Source organism: Lepidothrix coronata, unplaced genomic scaffold (genome assembly GCF_001604755.1).
Source record: "Lepidothrix coronata isolate B3197 unplaced genomic scaffold, Lepidothrix_coronata-1.0 Scaffold324, whole genome shotgun sequence".
NCBI classification, from domain to species: Eukaryota; Metazoa; Chordata; class Aves; order Passeriformes; family Pipridae; genus Lepidothrix; species Lepidothrix coronata.
Window position 1 is genome coordinate 185,978 of NW_016690504.1, and position 11,795 is coordinate 197,772.

General features: G+C 48.8%; 1 protein-coding gene across 4 annotated transcripts in view; it reads right to left on the reverse strand.

Annotated features, from left to right (window-relative positions):
* MEIOC (meiosis specific with coiled-coil domain) overlaps window positions 1-11,795 on the reverse strand; it is a 15,616-nt gene continuing 3,821 nt past the window's right edge. For 2 of the 4 annotated variants that reach the window (XM_017838112.1, XM_017838113.1), the window contains 6 exons: window positions 10,533-10,690; window positions 10,300-10,404; window positions 7,049-8,873; window positions 5,493-5,627; window positions 3,334-3,514; window positions 1-1,569 (listed from right to left, as the gene is read on the reverse strand). In XM_017838112.1, the coding sequence (XP_017693601.1) occupies window positions 1,277-1,569; window positions 3,334-3,514; window positions 5,493-5,627; window positions 7,049-8,873; window positions 10,300-10,404; window positions 10,533-10,690 (2,697 nt within the window). In that variant the 3' untranslated portion in view covers window positions 1-1,276. Of the gene's footprint in view, window positions 1,570-2,083; window positions 2,993-3,333; window positions 3,515-5,492; window positions 5,628-7,048; window positions 8,874-10,299; window positions 10,405-10,532; window positions 10,691-11,795 lie in introns of those variants that run through there. The other 2 variants (XM_017838114.1, XM_017838115.1) reach the window with 2 other exon arrangements.

Here is an 11,795-nt window from a genome sequence, read left to right on the forward strand (position 1 = left end):
ACAAAAGCTCTTCAGCAAAAGTGAATTTATTTCCTACAGACGACTCCAGCCAGTACAGTCAGTTTTGCTTTAACATCAACACAGCCTGGGTTAAACTGAACAAACCCCAGTGCACTGACTGTTATGAAGTTGTGCTTGTTCTGCCCCAAAACACTCACCCCGGCAGCGCTTCTGGTCATTGCAGTGATCACACGCTCACCCACCTTCTGCTGAGCCTTCCGCAGTCGCTTCTGTCACATCATCCAGTGGCAATTTATATGGTGCCATCACCCCTTCTGCCCACCAGCATTCCCAGCACAGGAAGAACAGAGCCCTGGCAGTACCAGGCTGTCCAGGCACAGACAGCTCAGTGACTACCCCACGATGTCCCAAGGGTGGATCCTCCTCCTCCTCGAGCACACGGTGAATCAGCCACTCCTGTTCCTACAGACTGAGCTGCAGGAAACACCGGTGCTGGGAGCTGCCCAAAGGCAGAGGGGAACAAAGAAGTCTAAAAGCCGACAATCAAATTTCAAACCAAACTAGTGAAAGACTAACTTCAAGAAAACCCAAGTTTCAGAACTTTGCGCTACCTCTTCCGAATTTAAATTCATTAAAAACAACGCTCATTATTGCAGCTGCTGCACAGCTCTGCAGGACAATCCTGTGTGCCTGTCGTAGTTTGATTAAGCTTAAATACTTTAAAACAGAGGTTCCTTTGTTCCCAAGAGCATGCCCAAATATCCGAACACATTCACTACATTCATGGTTTCACACAGCAATAATTGGTAATTTAGTGGAACCTGGTGCATATCTCCTTTCCCAAACATAGATTCTAAAATCTCAAGTTCATAAATATTTGTATTTTAAATATCTAATTTGACATGAATATTGGGTATTCTTAGCCTTTTTTCCTCCTGTTTCCAGGTTTTAGTTCGATAAGGAAACTGTAATACATTACAATGTGATCTGACACCAATCTCACACCCCATCACGCCACAGTCTCTAAGAACCATTATTTAAAAACTTATTTCCAAAAGCAAAACTAAAAAGTTATCGGGAAAGTTGGACACCAGGGTTCACCCGCAGGAGATAAATAATATCTTGGCTGTTAATGAATTAGTGTGATTATTTTTTTAAGTTAACATTCACCAGTTTGGCTTTACAACAATCTGACCCTGCCTGTTAACAGCTTAACCTGAGAGCCCTTAAGGCAAATCCCACTTCTGGTCAAGATACAGTTTTAAATACGAACATTAGCAGTTGAAACTTTGAAGCAACCAAAAGGAATCAGAGATTAGGAGGCGCTGGCGTCCCCTCTCTCGTACACCCCGCGCAGCAGGTCTGTGCAGGGCGCGGGGGCTCCCTCTGTGCCCACCTCCCTCAGCCCCCGCGGGGCCGGGGCCGCACCCGCGGCGCTTTCCAGTCGCTTCTCCTCAGTCGGTGCCAGCTCCTGGGGGACTCTGTCCCGGGCCCGTTTTCCAGCGGAGGGTTTGGGCAGGGTCATCTGGAAGGCGCACCACAGCACGGTCCGGACCTTGCGCGTGGCCTGGCACAGCGCTCGGAGTGCCACGGCCAGAGCCAGCACCACTGCGGGGGAAACGGCCCTTTAGTGCTGCCACCCTGCTGGGGCTCCCTCAGCCCACACCTCGGGCCCTCGGAGCTCTGACCTTGCCTGCTCTGTACAAGTGTGCAAGAGCTGCACCTGAATTTCTGTGGTTTGAGTGCTGAGGGTGCTGCAGCCCCTCCCGCTGCCCTGCACACCGGGCTGGGGTGCTCTGTGCAACACACACTCAGGGGCACAGGTGGGTCCTCCACCTGCCCTGCCAAGAAATCTGTGACAGAGGAAGGAGCAGCTTGTTTGGAGCACTGGGTGAAGCAGACAGGTCACGTTCTGTAAATAGGTGTTGTACCCCAGTGCTGTAAAGGGCCACGTGGGCAGCGGTCCCGTTATTCTGGCACAGGTTGCCCAGAGAAGCTGTGGCTGCCCCAGCCCTGCAAGTGTCCAAGGCCAGGTTGGAGGGGGCTTGGAGCAACCTGGTCAAGTGGAAGGTGTCCCTGCCCATGGCAGGGGGTGGAATGGGATGGGATTTAAGATCCCTTCCCACCCAAACCATTCTGTAATTCCATGATAGATGGAAGAGAAAGGTGCTGTGGGAACAGGGCTGGGCCAGGGAAGACCTGCTCCCAAACAAACCAAAACCATTAACAAGAAAGCTCTGCCAAAGAGAGGAGCTGTGCAGCTTCAGGCCCTTCCCTCAAGGCTTTCCCAGACACACAGCAAATACAGTTACTGCATTTAATAATTTACTGCTTGAAAAATCCTCTCCAACTGCTGCCCCAGGCTCCCTCTCCTCTCCACTCCAACTCTTTCCCATACTATCCTGTTCCAAAGAGCTCACAGATCTGGTAGTGCCAGGTAAAGCCAGAGCCAATTATTTTCAAGGGCTTCAACACCCAAAAAAACCACCCTTCACCTTAACAAGTCCCATAATCTTCAGTCAAGGTAAACAGAAACAAGAATGACGGTGAACAGCTGAAAAAAAACCTGCTGTGATTTATCTTTTGAGGTAAACTTGGGAATGACAGAACTGCATGGTGGGACACTCCAAAGAAGTAAAATAATCCCTGTAGTTCAGATGTGGAAAGGAAGGCAGAAGAGATCAGAGAACACAGAAATGTCAGACAACTTCTGACACAAGGCAGGAGGTCAGGGAGCAGGAATTTATCCTGACTCCCAACTACAGGACAAGGGAACCTGCCACTCTGCCTGTGCACTAGTGAGAGATTAAGCTGAGTATTTGGCTTATTTTGGATACCATTAAGAATGAAAACATTCTGACCAATGTATTTTTGTGTATCCGTCCAAAATATGATTTATATTTATGCCAGTCTATGACAGAACAAGCTTGAAGAGGAAATCCATCTGTAACCCAAGGCCATCTCTGTCTCTGGGCAGATTCAGCATGGAAATACTAGGGAAGTTCTACACAAAGGCAGAGCTGAAGGGTTGCTGGGAACAGGAATATGAGGGACAGGGAGAAAAAAGAGGCCATAGCTTAATATCATCTCCAAACCCTGAGTGTGTTACCAAAAAACCCCACTAATTTCTACTCCTTGCTAGTTCATTAATTGAATAAACACATTCTAAAGTGATTTAACCCATTTATCTCTAAACCCCAGTTTCAGTGTCCCCTCAAATCCTCATCCAAACCCCACCCAGTCTGCCTTTGGCAAAGCTCCAACACTGAAAAATAACCTAAAACTTGAACACAATCCCCCTCCCTTATTTTTTACAGCCTTGCACCATGTGCACAACTTCCCAGGTACCTTCCAAACACAAGCCCAGCTCACCTCTCTCATCCTGGCACCGGGGCGGGCCGTGCCGCTGCCGGTTGGAAGGGTTCACAATCTCATCCTTTCTCCGTGCCTGCACCACGTGGATGGACTCCAGGTGTTTGTCCAGAGCAGTGGAGATGTTGGCATGGAGGGGGGAACTGCGAAGACGCTCCATCTTCCCCAGTAAGGTCACAACCTGACCAACAGTGCACACGTTACAGGAGGTCACACGTGCTCACCTACACTTACCAGAGAACTCACTAATTAGAAGATGAGGTTAATGATAACCATTATTTTCCTTTGAAACAGTTCATAAAGTAATAGCTGAAGCAATTTTAAGTTCTTACCCGGGATTTGTTCATCTCCAAACCTGAAGCTGCAGCACAACAGCAAGGCTACAATACCCCCATACGAGGACCCCCAGCCCACTGGTTAATAACAGATCTGTGCAGCTTTGAGACGTCCCTGGAACAGGAGGTGGTTCCATGACAACATGCATTTCCCTGAATCCAGAGCACTGGGGTCCTCCCTTCCTGCAGTACTGCTGCAATTCCTGGGTGATCCCCTTGTGCTGTGCAGGGCAGCCGGACTGGGAAAGGGAAGGCTGCTGTGGAACCACACGTGTGGGCTGGCTTTTGGGATGAATTCTCAGCACTAAAGGAGCTGAGCACAAACATTCAGGTTTCTTTGCTCCACTGAAAATCTGCATCTTTGCTGTCTTGTTTATCCTACACCAGTCACATCACTGGGTTTCCCCATGGTGAGTGACTGCTCAGCCACGTTCCCAGAGCACTGAGAACCTGGTCAGTGCTTTGCAGAAAGAGGTAAGACTAAAAATCCCCAAGTGGTAATATTCTTGGGCCATGGCTACACTTGATTGCCTAAAGTAACCAAAGTAAAGGGTGTGATCTCCAAGAGAATTTAACTGGATGCTCCACACTACGAAGAGTTAATCCCAGATTGAGCCAACTCAGCTTCCACTCCAACTTTTGTTCCTCTCTGACCATCACTGAGCTGTCTGATGTTAGAACCCAGGTTCAACAGCCCCACTGTGCTTTTGAGCATCCTTAAAACTACTTCTCAGTTGCCAACAGTTGCTAACAAGAATTTGAGATTCTATACCCTGAAGTTTGGTTTCTCAAAGGGCTACAGAGGAGGGAGTCCTGTTTTAGAGGCAGGTTTAAGGTACCAGGGCAAGGACAGGCAACCCTTCTAAACATGGAACCTTCCCAACCCTGTTCTTTTGGGATGGAGTTTTAAAGGTCTTTGCCTGTGCTCTCCCTGCTGGGTGAACACCCCCGACTGCGAGCAGACACAGCCCCATGGATTATTCCACCTGTGTGAGGCCGGTAGGACATCCTGCTGCTCACCCCTGCTGCCTCCAAATCCAGCATTTCCCAGAACCCTTTCAGCCACAGCCCCTGGCAGGGACAGCTCTTGTCTCTGCTTCTCCTCCTCCTGCAGCACCAGCACCCTGGCTCTGGCTCTGGGCCTCAGGAGGGGCACAGCAGCCCCTCAGCACCCTGCTGGCAGCTCAGGGTTTGTGCTCACTCCCCTGCAGAACCCTGCCAGCTGCTGCCTCCCCAGGGCTGCACGGAGCCACTGCAGCTCAGCAGACCCCAGTCACACTTGCCCTACAGGTTATGGCTCTCTGGATTAAGCAGCAAACTAATAACAGAAATTCAGGCTGAAATTGCATCAAATAACCATTCTGCATTAAAAAATAACAGAATCTCAAGCAAATATATATCAAAGTCTTTCAAACATTAATTAAACTTGCTTTTCCCCACAAATACCTCCTCCAACCCAGTGCCTACAAACCCACAGTGAACACCTCCCTGCTGAGCTCTGAGAATGCAGCACATCTGAGAGCTGTGCAGGCACAGGCTCCAGGGCTGGGTGCTGGCACCACGTGCAGCTCTTGCACCAGAACCCACATCCTCTGGGCACGTGGGGATGTGACCCTGAGCCTCAGCCCTCCAAGGCTCCCTGGTAACAGCACAGGGATCCTGGAGCTGCAGAAACTCCAGCAGGAGCTGCTGAAATATTATTTCCTGCACAGAACAAAGCTATTTTGGGAAAAGCTGCTCTGATCATCTTGCCTATCTCACACTGTACTCTAAGTTCTGTAGGATAAGTTCAATAGATTTTTTTTTTTTAGTCCTACAACTCACTCTGGCTTGTTCCCGTAGCTGATCCACAATTAAGCGATCGACTCTTGATGGATTTGATGTCAGTCTTGGAATTGGAATGTTGTTAGTACTGGAAACCTTTTTCCCTTGGAAATTCTTAGCAAGAGCTGATTCAGTCTGCAGGAAAACAAAAGAACAACTCCCTCAGAATGTATGTGCAGCGTGTGCTTTATTACAGAAACAAGAAAAAATATCAGATATTCCATTTCTTCCCCTCAGGGTTTTGGATTTTTTAAAAGGAGATAATGAGGATTCAGGCATTTGGGATTTAACCCTTTGGTGAGACAATCACCTGCTTTAAGTGAACAACTGCTTTACTCAAAGCAGTGCAACTAAAGCAATCATGCAACACACCGTGTTCCAGCAGTGCTATGTCTGCTCACTCTGACTACAGCCTGTACTGGTTTTGCCTGGAAATAAAATGGAGGCAAGTCAGAATTACAGGGAAAAAAATGACCAAACAGATGTGGATCTCACACATAAATTAAAACTGTCTCAGTCAGCAATTTACCTAATTTTGTAAAGATTACTTAAACTAAAGAAAGATTTTTTTTCTGAGCACCCTGGTCTAGTGGAAGGTGTTCCTGACCAGGGCAGGGGGTGGCACTGGATGAGCTTTAAGGTCCTTTCCAACCCAAACCATCTGGTGGTTCTATGCCAAAACTGCAGCTGAATTTTCCCCACCATCCCCTGGCCATGCACATGCCAACTGCTCCTGCCCTGCACTTTTCCATGCACCCCAGACATCATCTCCCCTCCTCAAGCTGGGCTCACTCTCCCCCAGCCCCTCTATTCAAAGCAACCATTGGCTTTTCTCAGGAAACACTTCAGCAAAGCCCCCCTGTGTTACATCCCCTTGAAATTAGATTTCTTTGGGGGGCTGGCACAGGAGAGCTCCACTATTGCCAGGTAACATTTGGCCCAGCTTCCCCCACAGACAGTCCTATGTACTGAAATTCAAATCCCATCCAACTGGTGAAATGAGCACAAGTTTTCCTACTGCTGCTGACCAAAAAGGGCAATTGCTTTTAGCAGGGCTTCACACAGCACTACCTGAGCCTTTTAGTTCAAGGGTTTCAACTGAATGACCCTTTCTTCAGCTTCTGTTTCTGGGGGAAAAAAAGAGCCCCTTCACATACACCTTAGGTTTAAACCTTCAGGGAAACAGAAGGTGAGAACTCATTGTAGCACCTAAGAAATCGAATGGAAAGAAACTGTATTTACTGTATTAATAAATAAGGTGTAACATATCTTTGTTACTCACGGACACGCCTTCCCCAGCCCCAACCCTGAGACTGGAAAAGCCCCTGAATTCCTGCTTTAAGTGCAACGTTCCATACAATGTTAGTTACGCTCCCAGCAGGCTACAAACCTCCACACCCTCGCTTTTCAGTCCCAAACATACAGGGAAGCAAACTTGTAACTTTGAAGTCCCGTTAAACATTTCAACTCCCAACAGCACAACCACCTGCGACTGCACTGAGCAGGATGACATCTACATCAAATCTGTGATGTTAATTTAGTTTGGGATTTTTTACCTTCTTCCTTTCCTTCTCCAAAGCTCTCCACTGCTCATAGCACTCCTCCAGCCTCACGTGCAGCTCGCTGGCAGGGCCACTGCGGTTCTTCACTTGCTTCTGAAATCCAAATGCTGACACGAAACCAGAGAGAGCACTGTCACTGAACATCTTGTCTGTGAAACAGGGGTAGAGGCGTTTGAGGTCATCTTGGGAGAACAAGGTGTGAGGCTCCACCAGAGGCACCACGGAGCGGCCCAGGAGGTGAGCGGATCTCACAGGGAACGTGCCGGAACCCAGCTGCCGGTTCCGCCTGAAGTCTCCCACCACGCAGTTGGGAATGCCTGGAGCCTGCAGGCTGCTGCCAGGATTGATGGCATTGCTGTCCCCGCTCCCTGCCCTGAGATGGAGCTGCCCCTGAGACTCCAAGAGCTCTTGGTACATGTCCTGCAACACCCCATCTGCCTGGTTCTGTCCTTCCAGGTCACAGTGCTCGCTCTGCGGCTTCAGCTGGAAACGCTGTTTGTTCAGATTGTCAATGATCCCAAACTGCTGAGCCAAGTAACTGTCACAGAATCCATTTGGCTGCTTCAGCTTCTTCTCACTGAGGTACTCGATGAGGTTCTCTTCTCCACCCCTAACCAGGGCTTCCACACATGCAGCCGCCCGAGCTCGTTCTGCAGCACTGTAACCCAAGTCGAGGCCGGAGAGAAATGAGTTGTCTTGACAGTACTTGTGAAGTAAATTACAATTTAAAGGTAAATTTGAAGATGGCAACTGAAAAACATCATTAGAATGACTGGAGCTTTTTGGAAATGCAGGTGACTGATTATTCACTTTCAACAAAGGACTTGGATTCTGGAAGGGGCTGGAAGCAGCGGGTTTGGTTTGGATGTTCATCCACGCTGGCCTCGCACTAGAGCCTGCTGAAGGCACTGCTGCATTGGGCAACAGTGAGAGTGATTTATAGAATTCAGGATTCTGAAGATCGGCCTTGGAAAACTGCTGCTTTTCCATACCATTATTCCCTGGACAAGCTGCAAAAGACTTAAGTCCATATTCAATTTTTTGCCCAAAATCAGTGCTGAAGGAAGGTTCGTTTGCAAACTGTTTTTCTGATACAAGTCCTACAGACTTGGGAAATGTAAAGTCATGCTGATCTGAAATTGTATCTTCAAATTTTTTCTGAGTTCCTGATTTAACTTGAAATAATTTAGCATAGGGCTCTGCATCCAGAGATGGTGCCTCGGGGGTTCCATTTACCACCTTTCTATTTTCTTGGAGGCTACAACTGGTGCTCTTGTTGGGCTTTACCTTACCAGCATGAGAATATTCAGTGTATCTGCTATAATCTGTGCTTTCGCTGTATCTGTGACACTGTGGAAGGAATGTTTCTGCCCGCTTTGGGTGCACCTGTGCGTCTGCTCCCTTGGGACACATCTTCTCCCTTCCGTAAGAATAAGCATCAGCTCCTGAGTCTTTGATTGCTTCTGAGTACCCAGCCTGGGGTAAAAAGGTGTTTTTCAGGTAGGGGTAGTTCTGATACGCAGGAGTTGCCTTCACACCCTCGTTACTCTGCATGTTGGCACGCTCACCCCTGGCAGGGTACAGGTTCTGCTCTTCTAGCTCCACGATGGCAAAGCCGCAGTAACAGTCGTCTGCTTTCTGCTGGGACACCAGGCTGGCACTGGCCAGGAACTGCTTCTCAGCAGCAGGGACAGACTCACTGCTGTAGAAGCCCTGCTGTGGGACAGCTGCAGCACGCCTGCTTTCTGCCAGCAGGTCGTGGTGGTCCATTCTGCTCGCATTCACTGGCCATACCGACTTCAGGGTGGGAGGGCAACTCCTTGGGAAACAAGACATGCACAGTTAGAGTCCACCCTGTGGTGCTGCTCTTCATTCCCAAACACAAAAGGAGGTTTAAGAACCCAGTTCCTCCCTAATCATTCCAAGATGTCTGACTTCAACTTTCACCCATTCCTGCCCTCTCCAGTTTCCCTCACCCAGCTGAGAAAACTGATTCTGCCTTGTGAAAACCCACCCCCACAGCTCAGGAGCTATGGCCACACCTTTAAGCTGCAAGAGATGTGTACAGACCAAATCAGGGTCCATCAGTGCTGTCAGGAGAGTTACTGTCCATCCCCACCGAAATCCTCCTGGTTCAGCACCAAGTCCAGGTAACCAAACTGCCCTCAGCCTTCCCAAGCCATGTCCCAGCACTCCAGAGAAAGCTTCTCTCTCACCTCACTTGTGCCTTACACTGGCCTGCACTGCTTCCTGCAGGTAGAGCCAGGGGCAGCAGCTCAGCACACTTCCCTTCCTTCCACCAATCACCAGGAATTACCAGGACAATCTATCCCTCACTGACAAGGAAAACTGTAAACAGACTAAGTAAAAGGGAAATTGTGCCTGGAAGTCACTGCAGGCCAAATCTGGGAGTACTGAAAACAGAATTCCAGCCCTGCCTGACCAAAGCAAAGGAATTACTGAGTTATCTCATGACCAAGATTGACTCTCTGAAGTTTTCCCTCATTCCAGGCACATAACTCAGCACACATATAGAAATCCCTGGAATTGTTTGGGAAGACAGAAAGAAAAAGCAGTGCCTGCATTGGGAACCTGAGAGTTGAGTTCCCTCTCTTGCCTCTTAGATGTGGAAAAGACAGGGAACTCTGAAAATTTCTTGGGGATGCTGGACCTGCATCCTTCTGTGTCATGTGGTTATGACTATCTAATTGTCCCTCCTGGTGCAGGAGTATAGGCAAAATAAACCCGACATTTAGATATGCAAATATTGCTTAGGTAGCACGAACTGCAAGAAACAAACATTCATTTTGCATGGAATTCTCCCCTGCCATTTCAGGAAAGTGTGAAGGAGTCTGATTTGTGTATTCTTTCTGTGAATTGACATTAATTAAGACAGAAACCTCAAGCCTGAATTCAGTCTTGATTTAAAAGACAAGAGGCCAAGGCATACATCCAAGGGATTTATTTGAATACAGCATGTCCACAACACTCGTTAAGGCCTTATTTTAAAAATGCCAATTAACAAGTTCTGTAAATAGCAGAAAGCCAGAAGCTGCCACGCAATCTGAGTGCCTGGAGAAAAGACTGTAAGGATCCCAAGCAAGAGGCTGGAAGGAAGGGGAAGGACGGGGAAGCACGAGGTCTGGGCAGCAGCAGATGTGAAGCCAATTAATGAGCACAGTGATATCAGGGAGGGGAGTTCCTGTCAGAGAACACCTCAGCAGCAGCACCTGCACCACACTCACCCCTCAGCAAAGCACGGCTGTGGTTTGTCTTGTTCTTCCAGGATGTTTGACACGAGTCCATATAAATCTGTTTCACTGCCATAATCGTTCCTTTCGGGCTGAATCCTGAAAACCAAGTGGGTATTAATTAAAACAATTCCTTCATTCAGAGGATTTCCTAAGTTAAATGAAACAAACAAATCTAATCCATCTACTCCACCAACACACACACACTCCCTGCCGAGGATGACTACCTGGGCTTCAGGTTAATCTGAGGAGCAGAGGGCTGCTTGCTGTCATCTGCACATGTAGACCAGGGGGGGTACAAGAGGGAAGGGTCCACGGGTGCAGAGTACTCTGATGTTGAAAGGGAAGAGCTGTAGGTCTGAGGTAACTCCACATTTTCTTCATTCTGCATTTAATGTAAATAAAAGCACTGATTTAGTATTAAACACATCAAGCTGTCATTTTGCCGTTCTATGCGGTTATAACCAGGTTCTTGGAGGAACCAGCACGTGAGAACCAAGATCCACACACTCGGAACACAAAAATTAAGCAGAATTACCTGTATCTTTAGGTAGGATTCTCTGAATCTTTAAGCAGAATTCTCTGTCCCTCACTTTGCTCTCTGTGGCAGATGGAAGCTGATGGCATCATTCTCACCTTTAACCCCTCTTTTGAATACAAACACATGTTCTCAGGTGTGTTAAACAGCTGTTGCTTTAATGCTTATGGAAAGCTTTTGTATTTCTGTCCTGCTTGGCAATGGTTTGAGAAGATGTGGCCCTGGAGCTGCAGCTCACACCTCTGGCACTCAGCCTTGGCTTCCGTGTGTCCTGAGCTGAGCTGGCTTGAAACTGAGGAGGGGGCACCTCCCCAAACCACCTCCAAAGACCCCCAAAGAGGCCCAGACAGGCACAGCACTGGTTCAGGAAGGGCAGGTCCTGTCTGACCAACCTGATCTCCTTTTCTGTTCAAGTGGTGGATGAGGGGAAGGCTGTGGATGTGTCTATCTGGACTTCAGCAAAGCCTTGGACACCGTCTCCCATGGCACACTCCTGGAAAAGCTGCAGCCCATGGCTTGGACAGGGGCACTCTGTGCTGGGTTAGGAACTGGCTGGAGGGCCAGGTCCAGAGGGTGGTGGGGAACGGGGCTGCATCCAGTTGGGATCCGGTCACCAGTGGTGTCCCCAGGGATCAGTGCTGGGCCCAGTTCTGTTTAATCTTTATCAATGATCTGGATGAGAGGATCGAGTAAACCATCAGCAAATGTGCAGCTGACACCAAGCTGGGGGGGAGTGTTGATCTGCTGGAAGGCAGGAGGGCTCTGCAGAGGGACCTGGACAGGCTGGATCCATGGGCTGATTCCAATGGGATGAGGTTCAACCAGGCCAAGTGCCGGGTCCTGCACTTTGGCCACAACAACCCCTGGCAGCTCCACAGGTTGGGACAGAGTGGCTGGACAGCAGCCAGGCAGGAAGGGAGCTGGGAGTTTGGATGGACAGGAAGCTGAACAG